Here is a 15,360-nt window from a genome sequence, read left to right on the forward strand (position 1 = left end):
TTTATGTAGTGAGACAAGAGGACAGGTGCAGCTGAAAAGAATGTGTATTCTGATTTTCTGTGTGGGGGGGCAACACAAACATCTATTAAGTTCATTTTTTCAAGAGTTTGATTGATTTCCAGTATTTAATTGTTTATTTTCTGTCTAACTCATCTATTTACATTCTTAAAAATACCATATCAAAAAACTTATATGGAGATGGAATGAAATTTCTGCTAAGATACCACCATTCTTCACCATTTTAGAAAAAGCAACCCAGAAAATCATACAGAAACTCAAGGGACACAGAAATTCTGAAATATTCCTGAGCCAAAAGAATAATTCTGAAGACATCACATGACTCAATTTCAAATTAAAATGCAATCCCATAGTGGAAAAACACACACACATATTTAATACTAACTCATCAACCAAAGTGAACAATGGTAGAGTAAGACAGAAAACACAGAAACAACCATGTGCACTGCCAGACGTGATTTTTGATGAAAGGAACAACTTATTCTGGAAAAATGACAGTCTCTTTCCTAAAAGTTCATCGATCGGTGAACAATTGAGTTCTCTTCACTCCCAATATATATTTTATTTTTGTTCAGTTTTCCCTCATTTTTCTTTTTATATTTTTATTGGTACATATTTATGGAACATAATGATTAGCTTAATCTCAGGGAGGTGGTACACATACATGACATTTTGTGATTATTGTAGGTAAGCTCCTCCCCACCCCATACCTGCATCTCTTCAACATCCTCTCATATGTATATATTTCTGTCCACCCATTGGACTTAAGTGTGATTACTGCTTGATATTCTAGGAACTTTAGTTACCTCATTGGGTAATTTATTTATGATCACTCTTTTTCTAACCCAGGCACCACTCTAAACTTTCTTCTGAACCATTTTAACTGTCACTCAGATTTTGATATATTGCTTTTAAATTATCTTTTATTTATAGGAATTATTGAATTTCTCCATTTATGCCTTCTGGGAAGCATTGATTATTCAATAGTATAATTTTCAATCAGAGTGCTAGTCCTTTTTCTATAGTTTCTTTGCTGTTGATTTATAGATTCATCATATTGTGATATTTTAGGACACTTGAGATTGTTATAATATTTTAAGTTTAATAACACTTGCTTTATGGTCCTAAAATATTGTGTATTTGGGGGAAATATCCATGAGATGCTACAAAGAATATGTACTATTATTTTTTTAATTGAATTCTTTTATTGGTACATTGTAAGTACACAACACAATTACATTTCTCATTGGGAACTTGTAACTTTACATGATGCATCTTGGTTCTTATTTTTTCCCCATTCCTAGCCCTCCCTTCAACCCCTCCACCCTTCCCTATTTACAAAGACTTTATTTCCATTTATTCCATTTCTCATCATTTTTCCTTTCCCTTCTTTCCTTTCCCCTGATCCTCCCACTACCCCTACTCCTTGGGACCTTTGCTTCCTATTTTACATTATCAATTATTCATTCTAATCATTGGTACATTTTAGGTGTACAATAAAATGACATTCATCATTGGAAATTTGCACCTTTACATAGTCTCTCTTGGTTCTTATTTTTCATCCTTGCCCAGTCCTCTCTTCAACCCCTCCATTCCTCCCTATTTACAAAGATTTTGTTCCTATTTTTCCATTTCTCATATTAATCCCACTCCCTTCTATCCTTTCCCCTAGCCCTAACACTTCCTTCCCCTTTGCCCCTTTTCTTCCTATTTCACATTACCTATTATACATTTAGTCCTAATTTACACTTTCAGTTTCTCACACCAGAGAAACTATTTAGTATTTATACATATGTGTCCTATGTATTTCACTTAAGAGTATTGCCTCAGTGTGCATCCACTTAGCTATAAATGTCTCTAATTTCTCGTTTTTGATGGCTGAGTAGTACTCCATTTTATAAAAAAACCCACATTTTCTTTATCCAGTCTCCAGTTGATGGGCATTTGGGCTGTTTCCAAGTTTTAGCTATTACAAACTGCACTGCTATGAACATGGGCACACATATATCACTGCGGTATGATTCTTTTAATTCTTTGGGGAAGATCCCCAGCAGTGGAATAGCAGGGTCAAATGGGACTTCCAGTCCTAGTTCTTTGAGGTATCTTCATACTGATTTCCACATTTTTTGCACCAGTCTACACTCCCACCAGCAGTGGAGCAGGGTTCCTCTTTCCCCACAGCCCTGCCAGCATTTGTTATTGCTTGATTTCATGATAGCAGCCATTCTTTCTGGAGTGAAGTGGACTCTCAGTGTTGTTTTCATTTGCATCTCTTGAATGACCAGTAATGTTGAACATTTTTTCATGTATTTATTTGCCATTTCTACTTCTTTGTGTGAGAAATGTCTGTTCATTTCAGATGCCCATTTTCAGGTTGGGTCTTTAAATTTGGGAGGTCTGATTTTTTCAAGTTCTTTATAGATTCGAGATAGTAGACCTTTGTCTGAGGAAGAGCAGGTGAAGATTTTTTCCCCTATTGTGGGTTGTCTCTTCACACTGCTGGTGGTTTCTCTTGCTGTGCAGAAGCTTTTTAATAAGAAGAGATCCCGTTTGTTGATTGTTTGTGCTAGTTCATGGGCAACTGAGGTTTTGTTCATAAAATCTTTTCCTACACCGATGTCTTCAAGGGTTCTACCTAACCTCTGTTCCAACTGGTTCAGAGTTTCTATTTTAATATTTAGATCTTTAATCCATTTTGATTTTAGTTTAGTGCATGGTGAGAGCTATAGGTCGAGTTTTAATCTTTGGCAAGTTGAAGCCCAGTTTTTCCAGCACCATTTATTAAAGAGGCTATCTTTCCTCCAGTGAGGGTGTTTGGCTCCTTTGTCGAAGATGAGATGGCTGAGTGTGTCTGGCGTTGTTTCTGCATCTTCTAATCTGTTCCACTGGTCCTCAAGTCTGTTTCTTTGCCAGTACCATGCTGTTTTTATCACAGTAGCTTTGTAGTAGAGTTGCAGGTTGGGGATTGTGATACCCCCTGCCATGTCTCTGTTACCTGTAATTGCTTTTGCTATTCTGGGTCTCTTCATGTCCCAAATGAATTTTTGGATTGTTTCCTCGAGGTCTGTGAAGTATGCTGCTGGGATCTCAATTGGAATTGCATTAAATCTATATAGCAGTTTTGGAAGTATGGCCATTTTCACTATATTAATCCTTCCTACCCAGGAGCAGGGGATGTCTGTCCATTTTCTGATATCATCTTCAATCTCTCTTTTCAGAGTGCCATAGTTTTCAGAGAATAAGTCTTTGATTTCTTTCCTTAGGATGATTCCTAGGTATTTCAGTTTTCTGGATGCTATTGTGAAAGGAATTATTTGCCCTATTTCTCTCTCAGTGAGTCTGTCATTGGTGTAGAGGAAAGCTATTGATTTTGTGTGTTGACCTTGTAACCAGCTACTTGACTGAATTTGTTTATTAAGTCTAGAAGACTTTTGGTGGAGTTCTTGGGGTCTTCTATATAGAGTATCATGTCATCTGCAAATGATGACAATTTGACTTCTTCATTTCCTACCTTTATTCCTTTTTTTTATTTCTCTTGGGTAATTGCCATGGCTAATGTTTCCAGAACTATATTGAACAAGAGTGGTGATAGTGGACATCCTTGTCTTGTTCCTGATTTCAGTGTGAAGGATTTCAGTTTTTGACCATTTAGTATGATATTGGCTGTTGGTTTTTCATAGATGGCTTTTATCCGTTTGAGGTAGGGACCATATATTCCAACTTTTTGTAGGGATTTTATCATAAATACATGTTGGATTATGTCAAATACTTTTTCTGCATCTATGGAGATAATCATTTGAATTTGTCCTTGGCTCTATAGTGTATTACATTGATTGATTTGCATATGTTGAACCATCCCTGCATCCCTGGGATGAATCCCACTTGATCAGGGTGTATGATCTTCTGGATGATCTTCTGCATTCTGTTTGCCAGTATCTTATTAAGGATTTTTGCATCTATGTTCATTAGTGAGATTGGCCTATAGTTCTCTTTTTCGGTTGGCTCTTTCTCTGCTTTGGGGATCAAGGTGATGCTTGCTTCCAGGAATGAATTTGGGAGTATTGCTTCCCTTTCAAATTCATTGAAGAGTTTAAACAGTAGTGGCAGCAGTTCCTCTCTAAATGTCTTGTAGAATTCAGCAGTGAAGCCATCAGGGCCTGGGTTTTTCTTAGTTGATAAGTTTTTAATTACATTTTCAATTTCATTGGTTGATAGTGGGTTGTTCTGAATTTTTAGGTCTTCATAGTTCAACTTTGGTAATTATATGTATCTAGGAATCTGTCCATTTCTTCTGTGTTGTCCATCTTATTGGCGTAAAGGTTCTGGAAGTAGGTATTGATGATCCTCTGTATTTCTGCTGGATCTGTTGTAATTTCCCCCTTTTCATTCCTAATTGCATGGATTTGGGCCTTTTCTTTCCTTTTTCTGACAAGGTTGGCTAAAGGTTTATCAGTTTTGTTGATTCTTTCAAAGAACCAACTCTAGGCTTCATTGATTTTTTGTATCATTCTTTTAGTCTCCATTGCATTGATTTCTGCTCTGATCTTTGTAATTTCCTCCCTTGTATGAGCTTTGGGGTTGTCCTGCTCTTCTTTTTCTAGAAGCTTGAGATTCAGCATCAGGTTGTTTAATTGGGCTCATTCTGTTTTCCTAATGTGAGTATTCACTGCTATGAATTTTCTTCGTAAGACTGCTTTCATTGTGTCCCACAGATTCTGATATGTTGTATTGTCATTGTCATTTAATTGAAGGAACTGTCTGATTTCTTCTTTAATTTCCTCTGTGACCTATTGGTTATTCAGAAGTGTGTTGTTCAATTTCCACGTATTTATGAAATTTTTTGAGTTTCTTTTGCTATGGATCTCCAATTTCATTGCACTATGGTCTGATAATATACAGGGGATAACTTCAATTCCTTTGCACTTACTTAAACATGTTCTATGTGTGAGTATGTGGTCTATTTTGGAGAATGACCCATGTGCAGCTGAGAAGAATGTGTATTCTGATTTTGTGGGGTGGAAGACTCTGTAAACATCTGTTAAGTTCATTTGTTCAAGAGTTCAATTGAGTTCTAGTATTTCATTACTTATTTTTTTGTCTAGTTGATCTATTTGTGACAGTGGGGTGTTGAGTTCCCCCACTACAATTGTATTAGTGCATATATGATTTTTCATGTCTGTTAGTATTTGTTTTATATAGTTGGGTGCACTAGTGTTTGGTGCATAGATATTTATGATTGTCATCTCTTCCTCTTGGATTCTTCCCTTTACAAGGATGTAGTGTCCTTCTTCATCACTCTTAATCAGTGTTGCTTTGAAATCTACTTGATCTGCCAAGAGGATAGCTACTCCTGCTTTTTTGGGGGTTCCTGTCACATGGAGTATTGTTGTCCACCCTTTAACTTTCAGTCTATGAGTTTCCTTTTGAATTAAGTGTGTTTCTTGTATGCAGCATATTGTTGGATTTTGCTTCTTGACCCATTCTGCCAGTCTGTTTCATTTGATTGGTGAATTGAGAACATTAACCTTGATGGTTATAACTGAAACGTATTGACTTTTCATTGCCTTGACTTTTTCTTTTTTTTGGGTTCTCCCCCTTTCCATTTAATTTCTTGTCATGCCAGATGGGTTCATTCTGCTTTGCTTCCTGGGGTTGTGATCCTCAGTGTCTGTTCCCAGGATATTGTCTAAAATTCTTTGGAGTGCTGGTTTGGTATTCATGAAGTTCCTGAGGTGCTCTTTGTCATGAAAGTATCTTATTTCTCCATCAATTTTGAAAGATAGTTTTGCAGGGTACATCAATGAGGGTTGGAGGCTGTTTTCTTTTAGGGCTTGGAACATGTCACTCCAAGCTCTTCTTGCCTTGATGGTTTGTGTTGAGAAGTCTGCTGTGATTCTGATGGGCTTTCCTTTGTATGTGATTTGTTTCTTTTCTCTAACTACTTGTAGAACTTTGTTCTTCTGATGAGTTTCTGGAATCTTAACAATTATATGCCTATGTGTAGATTTTTTTGATCAAGTCTATTTGGAGTCCTGTATGCCTCACTTATCTGTATGTCAAGATCTTTTCCTCTGCTTGGGAAGTTTTCTGCCATTATTTCTGTGAAGAGATTTTTTTATGTCATCTCCACTCTCTCCTGTTTCTTCATTGAGTCCAATCAGTCTTATGTTATTCTTCTTTGCATCATCTAGCAGCTGCTGGATTGATTTCTCATGTTCCCTTATAATTTTGAAGCAATTTTTCTTTTCCTGGTCACTAATTGCAATCTTATCTTCTATATCTGAAATTCTGTCCTCACATTGGCTCATTCTGCTGTGTAGACTTTCAATGGAGTTTTTCACGTCCTGGAAATCTATTTGCATCTCTTTTATGGGTTCCATTTGTTTCCTATTTTTGGATTCCAACATGTTCCTGAGCTCCTGTCTAGATTTATTAATCTTGTCTTGCAGTAGAGGCACAATTTCTCCTGTTATCTGAGAAATTATTTCTGATTTCATTTTTTCCAGATCCCCTTTTGTTGCCAGTTCAGTGGTTCCAGGTGTTTGAGTGCCAGATTGTTCCATCTCATTTCCCTTTGGGGTTGATGTAGGTGATCTGGAAGTCTGGTTTTGAGACTTATTTACATGTTTTCTCATTTCAAGTGGGGTGGGGGGCTGTTAGCACCTGCACAGATTACCTCCTCTGATCTGGGAGAGGTGGGACAGGGGTCAGGAGCTGTGGTAAGTATGGTGGCCCTAAAGCCCTTTTCTGTGGGCTGGGAGCAGCGGGAGGGATGTTGGCTGGGAAGCCCCTTCCTCTGGACCAGGAGCAGTGGGATGGTGGCTCAGAAGCCCCTACCTGTGGGCCAGAAGTGGTGGGAGGGATGGTGGCCCAGAAGCCCCTTCCTCTGGGCCAGGAGCAGCTGGACAGAAGGTGGCCCAAAAGCCCTTTCCTCTGGGCTGGGAGCAGCGGGAGGGATGGTGACCCAGAAGCCCCTTCCTCTGGACCAGGTGCAGTGGGACAGTGGCTCAGAAGCCCCTACCTCTGGGCCAGGAGCAGTGGGACTCAGTACTGTGATCAGGTTGTCTGGTTTCCTCTGCGTCTTTGTAGTGTGGGACCGGGTGGCTGCCTGTCTGCAGTGGGGTGATTCGGTGTCTTCTGTATGACTTGGGACCTCAGTAGGGCATGCACAGACCTGCTTGTCTGCAGCAGGCTGATTCAGTGTGATCTGCAGGGCTGGGGACCTCGGTGAGGGATGGGCAGAATTGCCTGTCTGCAGCAGGGTGATTCAGTGTCTCTATACTATTTTGTTTTTAACCAAAAATTTCAGTAGGTTTTTGTTAAGTCTACTTGAATTACAGCAAAGTCTAAGTTTTGTTTGTTGTTATATTTCTAGTTGACCATCTACTTGTGAGAGTAGGATATTGAAGACACTCACAATTATTTCCTTGAATTCTATGTAACCTTTTATATCAAGAACTGTTCATGAAACTGGATACATAAATGTTGGGTACGTGTATATTTACAGTGTTTGGCTCTTGATAAATTGCTCCCTTTGCCAATAGGCAGTGGCCTTCTTTGTCTCTACTGAATCATTTCTCTTGAAGTCTACTTTGGTGGATCTCAGCATAGGTACTATGACTTAGTTTTAGCCTTCAAGCTAACTGAAGTGTCCCTTCCCTTTCAATCAGTGTCTTTTTGGGCCACATGTGATTCTTTCAGGCACTATATATCAGGGTATTGTGTTTTGATCCAGTCTGTTATTTTATGTCACTCACTGAAGATTTAAGACAATTTTATGAAATATTGTTAAATCTTTTGTAGTAATTTATTTCATTTTGTTCTTTTTCTAGTGTTTTTCTCATATCTGGTATTTTTTTCCTATTTCCCCAAATAGGTTCATTTTTCCCATCGGTCTCATGGTTGTGAATGCCCTCTTTATCTGTTGCAACTATTTCTGTAAGAAGTTCTGAACAGTATTTATTCAGTAAGCATGTTTTTGGACTTATCATTGAAGGTCTTTATTTTTCCTTCAGTTGGACTAGGTATAGTACTGTAAGTTTGTAATTATTTCCTTCAGGGTTTGAAGTACATCAATTCAAGCTCTTCTGGCTTATACATTTGCAGTTGAAAATATTTGTTTTTGCCTCTGGTTAATAATTCTAAGTGATTTTGCATTTTTTAAATCTGCACGTAATATTCTATGTCTAAAATTTTGCAATTTGAGTGTGATATGCTATGAGGAGTTTCTGTTTTGGTCATGTTTATTTGCCTGTTCCCTAGTAGAAGATTCTCCTGCAATTCCAGGGAGTCGGTTTTCCATGCCATTGGCCTGTACTTTTTCATCCTACTTCAGACTTCATTTCATTTGTTGAGATTTTCAGAGTTCTAGAATAATCTTCTCATTACTTCTCCTTCTTTATTCTCTTACTGGCCATTGTTGTAACACATTTACTTTGTCATTTAATTCCGATATTCTTTCTTGTTATTCATTTTAATTATTGTTGAGACTTTCGAATGAATTTTTCATTTGACTACTTAAGGACTGACTTCTCGGATGTTAATTCTTTTTCCAGAATTTCTATTTTTAGTAATGCAGTCCATTCTGATATTGCTTCTTGATTTTCTTTAACAATTGTTAAGATGACTATTTAAGGATTTGACTATTTCAGGCTTGAGTTCTAGGATTTATTAGTTCTTTTCCCAGAATTTCTCCTTTTAGCTATGCAGTCTGTCATATATTGCACCATGATTTCCACCTGGATTCATTCATTTCTCTATTGTACCTTCCTTTCTTTCATTCAATATTTAAGTATTTGATTAATTAAGCTCCTTATTTGAACCATCTTTGCTATCATTGATCATTTTCATTATCACTTGTTAAAATTCTTTGAAATTTCTTCCACTGCAATATAATGGAATCAATTTTTGGGAGGGGATTATGAATTTGGTAAACATACTGTTTCCTTGTATCTAATGATTCTTTGCACATGTGTGTTAGCGTGTGTGTGTGTGTGTGTGTGTGTGTGTGTGTGCTGAAGTTTGAAGATCATTGGGAATGGAGAGTGGAAGACCTATCATGTGGAGACCTTTTGAGCAAGCAGCTTTGTTGATGAGATGTGTCTTGGGCTGTGATGTCTCAGCCTGAAAGCATGCAGTCCACTCCTTGGTTCTCAACTGTGGCCTGAGGTTTTACTCTTAGCAGTGCTTTACAGGACACACTAGCCACCAATAATGTCAATATCTGTTGAACATCCATATATCAACATGTAAATTGACTTGTAATTTCTTTAACTTAAATGTCTTTTATGAGGTCACACATTCTATTGATGGGTTTGCCAAGAAAAACTGATAGAATATATTTTCTAAATCATGAAAACACAAAGAAATGAGTATAAGGTAAAACTATGCCTTATAGAAATCCCTGGTGAGTGGAGAGTTGAAATTGTTCATAAATATATGAAATAACTAAGATATTTGTGTGATGAGAAGAGCCCTAACAATATATTAAACAGTTAATATCTATTAAATTCTTACACCTAATCTCAAAGAAAGACAACAAGGAATTTCTGCAAATATAGTTTCTAGAAAAGACAGATATTGAAGGTAATAAAGTATGATTTTAACTAATAGTGATGTGATAAAATGCATATTTTATCATTGATTTTAAAATATGAGTAATACAGTACATTTTTAAATATTAGGATGAAATAATTAGTCTTAAATTATTTAAACATTGATAAATCTTAATTCTTAAAATAGAAATGTTCCATTTTACACACCTAAAATGATGAAAATTTTTTTACATAAAATAACTTCAATTTCAAAAAGTAGGTATTTTTATAATCACATGTTTAGTGTAAATTAATCAGTGTAATAAGTTTTATGCAAGTTTAAATAAAATAGTTAACTTGGGAAATGGAACTATATATTATAAAATAAACAAGATATCTAACAGAAATTTTAAACTGACATTATTAATGTAGATATAAATTTTTTTTAAAAAAAGGACATTTGTATCCCTCTTCTTGACCTAAGTTTATTGAATGCCACATATTGTAATTCATTGTCAATTCTTTCCTTTGAAACAGGTTTATTTAAAAAGCATAACATATGAGACAAATGTAATAATCATTAATTTATTTTTGAAGAAGAGTATAAACCTGAAGACATCAGGAGAAAGGCAAAGATGACAGTGGAGGAAATTCATTGTCATGTCCCAGAAAGTTTTAGTGTCCTCATGGCTCACAGAAACACACCTAACAGCTGTTATTGCTCAGTGATTTTCAAATTGGGAAAATCACAACCTTTCAGGTTCAAACCAGTATACAATGAGTCATAATTTTTCTCACCCATTGAGTAGATGATAATGTTACATGTTTCAATTATAAATAATTTGAGATATTAAACTTTAAAAGAATAAAATAGTGGCAAAAATTATACAAGAAATGACAGGAAATGTGGTAATTATATAGGCATATATTAATAACCACCTATTTGGATAACATTCACAAAGTAGGCAACAATAGATGCAGTATTTCCCTTTAATATACCACTGCCATTTTCCAAGTTGTTTTCAACATTGAGATGTATCACTTTCCTTTAACTTTTGTTTTCTACAATGTATTACCTAATCTCAAAGTGGAAACTGCTCCCCTATTTGTTTTAGCTGTTTGTTAATTTGTAAATTAAATGGAAAAAGGGAGATTTATAAAACATAAAAGAACACTATTCAGAAATATGTACTGTTTATTATGTCAAAATATTATAGGAATGGAAGCCTTCTGGTGATAAAGACCAGCACTTATTTATTGTCCTAAATGTTTTCTGTCCACTTCTGATGAGAGGGACATGGAAGAAAGATGTTTCATACAGATGGGCATACAGAACTTTATTATTTCAGTGAATTAGTGTTTTTCAAATGCTGGAGGAGCACCAGATGTAGAATCTTGACCTGCAAGCAATTGCCATAAACTTTGGTATTGATAATCACTATAAACAGAATGACATAGGAAAAATAAAGTGATTTTATAATTATAAACTATTTTAAACTTGAGGGTTGCAGGAATGTTATATTAATATACTTTATAAAATTATAATTTTTTTCTCTTTTTGCAAAGAAATTTTCCTTAGGAGCACAGATGTTTTGCATCTTAGATTTAACACTTAATTAATGATTCCAAATTATAATATAAACTTGTAAGTATTTGTTTCTCTAAATGTCCAAGATCCTATTTGTAAAGTAAAGACAATCTGGAAAGGAAAAATAACAAGATTCAATTTTTTTAAAAAATGAGATCAAAGAATTTCTTCAAAGGAAAAAAGACCAACAGAAAAGCATAAATGTCTAGCATCACTATTATTTTACTTGTCTAGAACCTGCAATCTTCTGCATGAATCTAACAGCAGCATTTTTCACCTCTTTGTTTCTGAGACTGTAAATGATAGGGTTAAGCATGGGGATCACAATTGTGTAAAACACAGAAGCCACCTGATCCTTTCCCAAGGAGTAGGATGTCTTCGGTTTTAGATAAGTAAAGATCATAGTGCCATAGAAGATGGTGACTCCCAGGAGATGGGAGGCACAGGTGGAGAAGGCTTTTTTCTTTCCTGCAGTTGAATTAATTTTCAGGATAGTGGAGAGGATGAACACATAGGATGCAGATGTGGTGATGAGGTTCAGCACTAAATTAGATCCAGCAGAAATGAATATAATGATTTCAACCTCAGAAGTGTCACTGCAGGACAGGGCTAACACTGGGGATGTGTCACAGAAGAAGTGCTGGATGACATTAGAGTTGCAGAAGTGCAGTTGGCTCATGGAAACCACAACTGCAGTGCAATATATAAAGCCAATAACATAGGAGCCAGTGAGCAGGGCACGACACCGTCTTGTGGACATAATGACTGGATAGTGCAGGGGGTGGCAGATAGCTACATAGCGATCGTAGGCCATAGAAGAGAGAAGGAAACATTCAGTGGCAGCCAAGAGAATAAAAAAGTACATCTGGGTGAAGCAGCCCAGGAAGGAGATGCTCTTGATGGAAGTGAGTAAGCTCTGTAAGGTTTTGGGGGTGGTGACACTTGAGTAGCTGAGGTCGAGAAATGACAAGTGAGTGAGAAAAAAGTACATGGGGGTGTGAAGCTGGGGATCCAGGCGAATAATCAGTATCATCCCCGCATTCCCCAGCACCGTGATCAGGTAAATCAGGAGAAAGGGCATGGAGAGGAGCAGGTGTGTCTCTGCAGAGTCTGTCAGCCCCATGAGGATGAAGCCAGGCACACTGGTTGAGTTCCACCTACCCATGGTGTTTTTCTGCCCTGTTGAATAATAAATTTTAAAAGGGGCAAAGGGGAAGAAAGTGGTAGGGCTAGGAGAAAGGATAGAAGGGAATGGGATTAATATGAGAAAATGGAAAAAGAGGAACAAAATCTTTGTAAATAGGGAGGAATGGAGGGGTTGAAGGGAGGGCTGGGCAAGGGTGAAAAATAAGAACCAAGAGAGACTATGTAAAGGTGCAAATTTCCAATGATGAATGTCATTATATTATATATCTAAAAAATACCAGTGATTAGAATGAATAATTGATAATGTAAAATAGTCCAAAGGGGTAGGGGTAGTGGGAGGGGCAGGGGAAAGTAAAGAAGGGAAAGGAAAAACAATGAGAAATGGAAAAATTGGAAATAAAGTCTTTGTAAATAGGGAAGGTTGGAGGGGATGAAGGGAGGGCTAGGAATGGGGAAAAAATAAGAACCAAGATGCATTACGTAAAGGTACAATTCTCAATGAGAAATGTAATTGTGTTGTATAGCTACAATGTACCAATAAAATAATTTAATTTAAAAAAAGAAAAAAAACAAGCACAGAAAAATATGAAAAAATTATAATTTTATATAAATATATAAAATTAATTGGTATGGAAAAAAAATTTAAAAATTATGCTCTCTCCAAAAATATTTTTGTTTATATGAATGGCTCAGTACTTTCCATTGTGTTCCTAGAAATTAATGAAAACCATTGTGAAGAAGAGTAAAAATGATACAATCACTACGTATAGATAGGGGGATAAAATGACATTTGTTTCTGATATATTAAAACCTTACATCCTGCTTTTAGCATGAAACTGATACTACTCTAGACTCTTTTCCTTATTAACACATTCATTCTCAGGAAAAGATTATACCATAAAGACTCTTATGCATGTACTTTTCTTCTGAAAATGGCCACAGAACAGTTATATGTTCAGACTTATTCTGCATAGATATTTTGACTTCAGAGGACAGACTTACAATAATGTGTCCCCAATTAGAAATTGTTTTACCAATTCTGAATCAGGATATATAACTGACTCTTATGAAAACCATTTTCAGTGTATTATGCACTGTCCTTTTTATCTCAGTCACTCATTACATTAATCAAAGCAATTTTTGCCTAGGGACTCTAGTGAATCATATTAATATTACATTCCTGATGATATAGTAACTGAGAGAAAAAAATTAATCTTTAAACTTTTGGAGTTTGAAAAGTAGGCTACTTCTCCAGTTTCCCCTGGCTGAAAGCAGAAATACTCTTCTTGTCCCCATTCAAATGACTGCACAGAGAATGAATGCTCAGTCTCAGAAATATGACTGCCTGTGAAGAACATTCAGATACCACCCCAGGAGGTCAAGGTTGCTTTAACTTGGAAAAGGGGAAGCAGGGAGCTTGGAGTCACCTGGACATAAAATCCTGGGCAGAAATTAACACAGGGGACACAGAGATTTGTGGGGAGCAGTGGCTGCTGTCTCTCATATGTAGCAAATATACCCCTTTTTTCCCATCAAAATATCTTACCCCCACCATTGTTGTGGCAGCCAGAGGCAGTATGGACATTCAGCTCTGGTAACAATGTGTTTTTTAACTTTCCCATTCAAAATCAATTTTCTTCACATTATATTTTCAGAATTTGTTGTAACATTGGTTGTATACTTTGATTTCACAAACTCTATATTCCTTTTTTTGCAAATCTTAAAATTGCTTATGATGAGGGCCAAATGATATGTGTATGTACTTTTTGATAAAATACCATTTATTTTATCTAATATAAACCCATCTAGTTCTCAGAATGATACTTACTGTGCACAAAAGTTGCTGAAAAAACTGCCTTCTGATATTGTCTGTTTAAAAATTTGTCAAGCACAAAATATTTTCAGAAATAATACAATAAACCAAATAGTGAGGTGGAAATTATTGTAATTTGTTTTTCAAGGGGTAATTTATCTTTGTGCTTTTCTGCAATCATACTTTTATGCTGAGGTATACTGTATTACCCTAGAAATTTTGTTCAAGTCTTGATCAGATGGAAAGATCACCCTGAAGTTTCCTCTGAAAAGAGTCTGAGGAAAACCTGTGAATGGAAACAGACCAGTGTGTAGCTCACCTCCCGGTCAGCCTCATATACTGCACATTCAGAACACTGCAGCCTCTGGTCATCCTCAGGGAGCAATTTCCAGAGAAGATTTCTTGGCCTGGTTCCAATAAGAAAAGTTCAAGTATTTAATGAACACTAGAGTTTGTCTTTTCTCTTAGAAATCTCACATGTAGAGCATAAACACTTTACCTCCTCATGTGATGTTCCAACTTTCTGCTGAACTTCATTTATTTATATTTTAAATTGACACATTTATATAAACTTGCCAGGAATGTTTACATTTCAGTGTTTATTCAGGGATTTGGGGTTTTTTTGGTTTTTTTTTGTTTTTTTTGCATTACCAGGTATTGAATTCAGGAATTTGAGCTTACTAAAATCCCAAACCCTAAGGTGGATTTTTTTTTACTAGGAAGATAGGAAAAAACTTTCCTGAGTCTTGTTTCCTTTACAATTGACACTATGAAAGATGGAACAATAACATTGTTTCCTTGGAAATGTTTTATACTTAAATGAATGACTTGGCCATAGACACAATGCTTATTCATTAGTAAAAAAGAAGGGATTATTAAAATTCAAAGAAAAAATAAAGAAATTTAAGAGTTCTTACACTTTTTTATGTAATAGTAATTTCCTCATCTTTTTTTAGGGGGGACAAAAACTAATTCTGATGGGTATTTTTAAGTTTGCATAATTATTTTACTACAGTGCATTGAGTATTTTATGCTAATTTTATGACTCAATGTATTCTGCCAGGACTGGGTGTGTTAGCCTATTAGTAAGGAGCCTGCTCATATCTCATGCATTGGACAGGACTCCAATCTTCACTAACAGAACTCAGAGGATAAATAGGCATCCTCAGGCCCCAGAGGAATGGGGCAAAGTCTACATTCGGGTTTGTCTGACTGGCTAGCTTCATCTAGAGCCTACATTCACATAATATAATTTATCATTT

At 36.1% G+C, this 15,360-nt stretch overlaps 1 protein-coding gene across 1 annotated transcript; it reads right to left on the bottom strand.

The window, feature by feature from the left end:
• Nucleotides 1-11,356: 11,356 nt before the first annotated feature.
• On the bottom strand, nucleotides 11,357-12,304 carry LOC101712082 (olfactory receptor 8H1-like). The gene has a single exon (XM_004875229.1). It carries the CDS (start codon nucleotides 12,302-12,304, stop codon nucleotides 11,357-11,359), a length of 948 nt encoding a protein of 315 aa, XP_004875286.1.
• Nucleotides 12,305-15,360: the final 3,056 nt, after the last annotated feature.

The sequence above is a fragment of the Heterocephalus glaber genome, unplaced genomic scaffold, assembly GCF_053883595.1.
Source record: "Heterocephalus glaber isolate CG9 unplaced genomic scaffold, H.glaber_assembly_v1.0 deba00001805, whole genome shotgun sequence".
NCBI lineage: Eukaryota > Metazoa > Chordata > Mammalia > Rodentia > Bathyergidae > Heterocephalus > Heterocephalus glaber.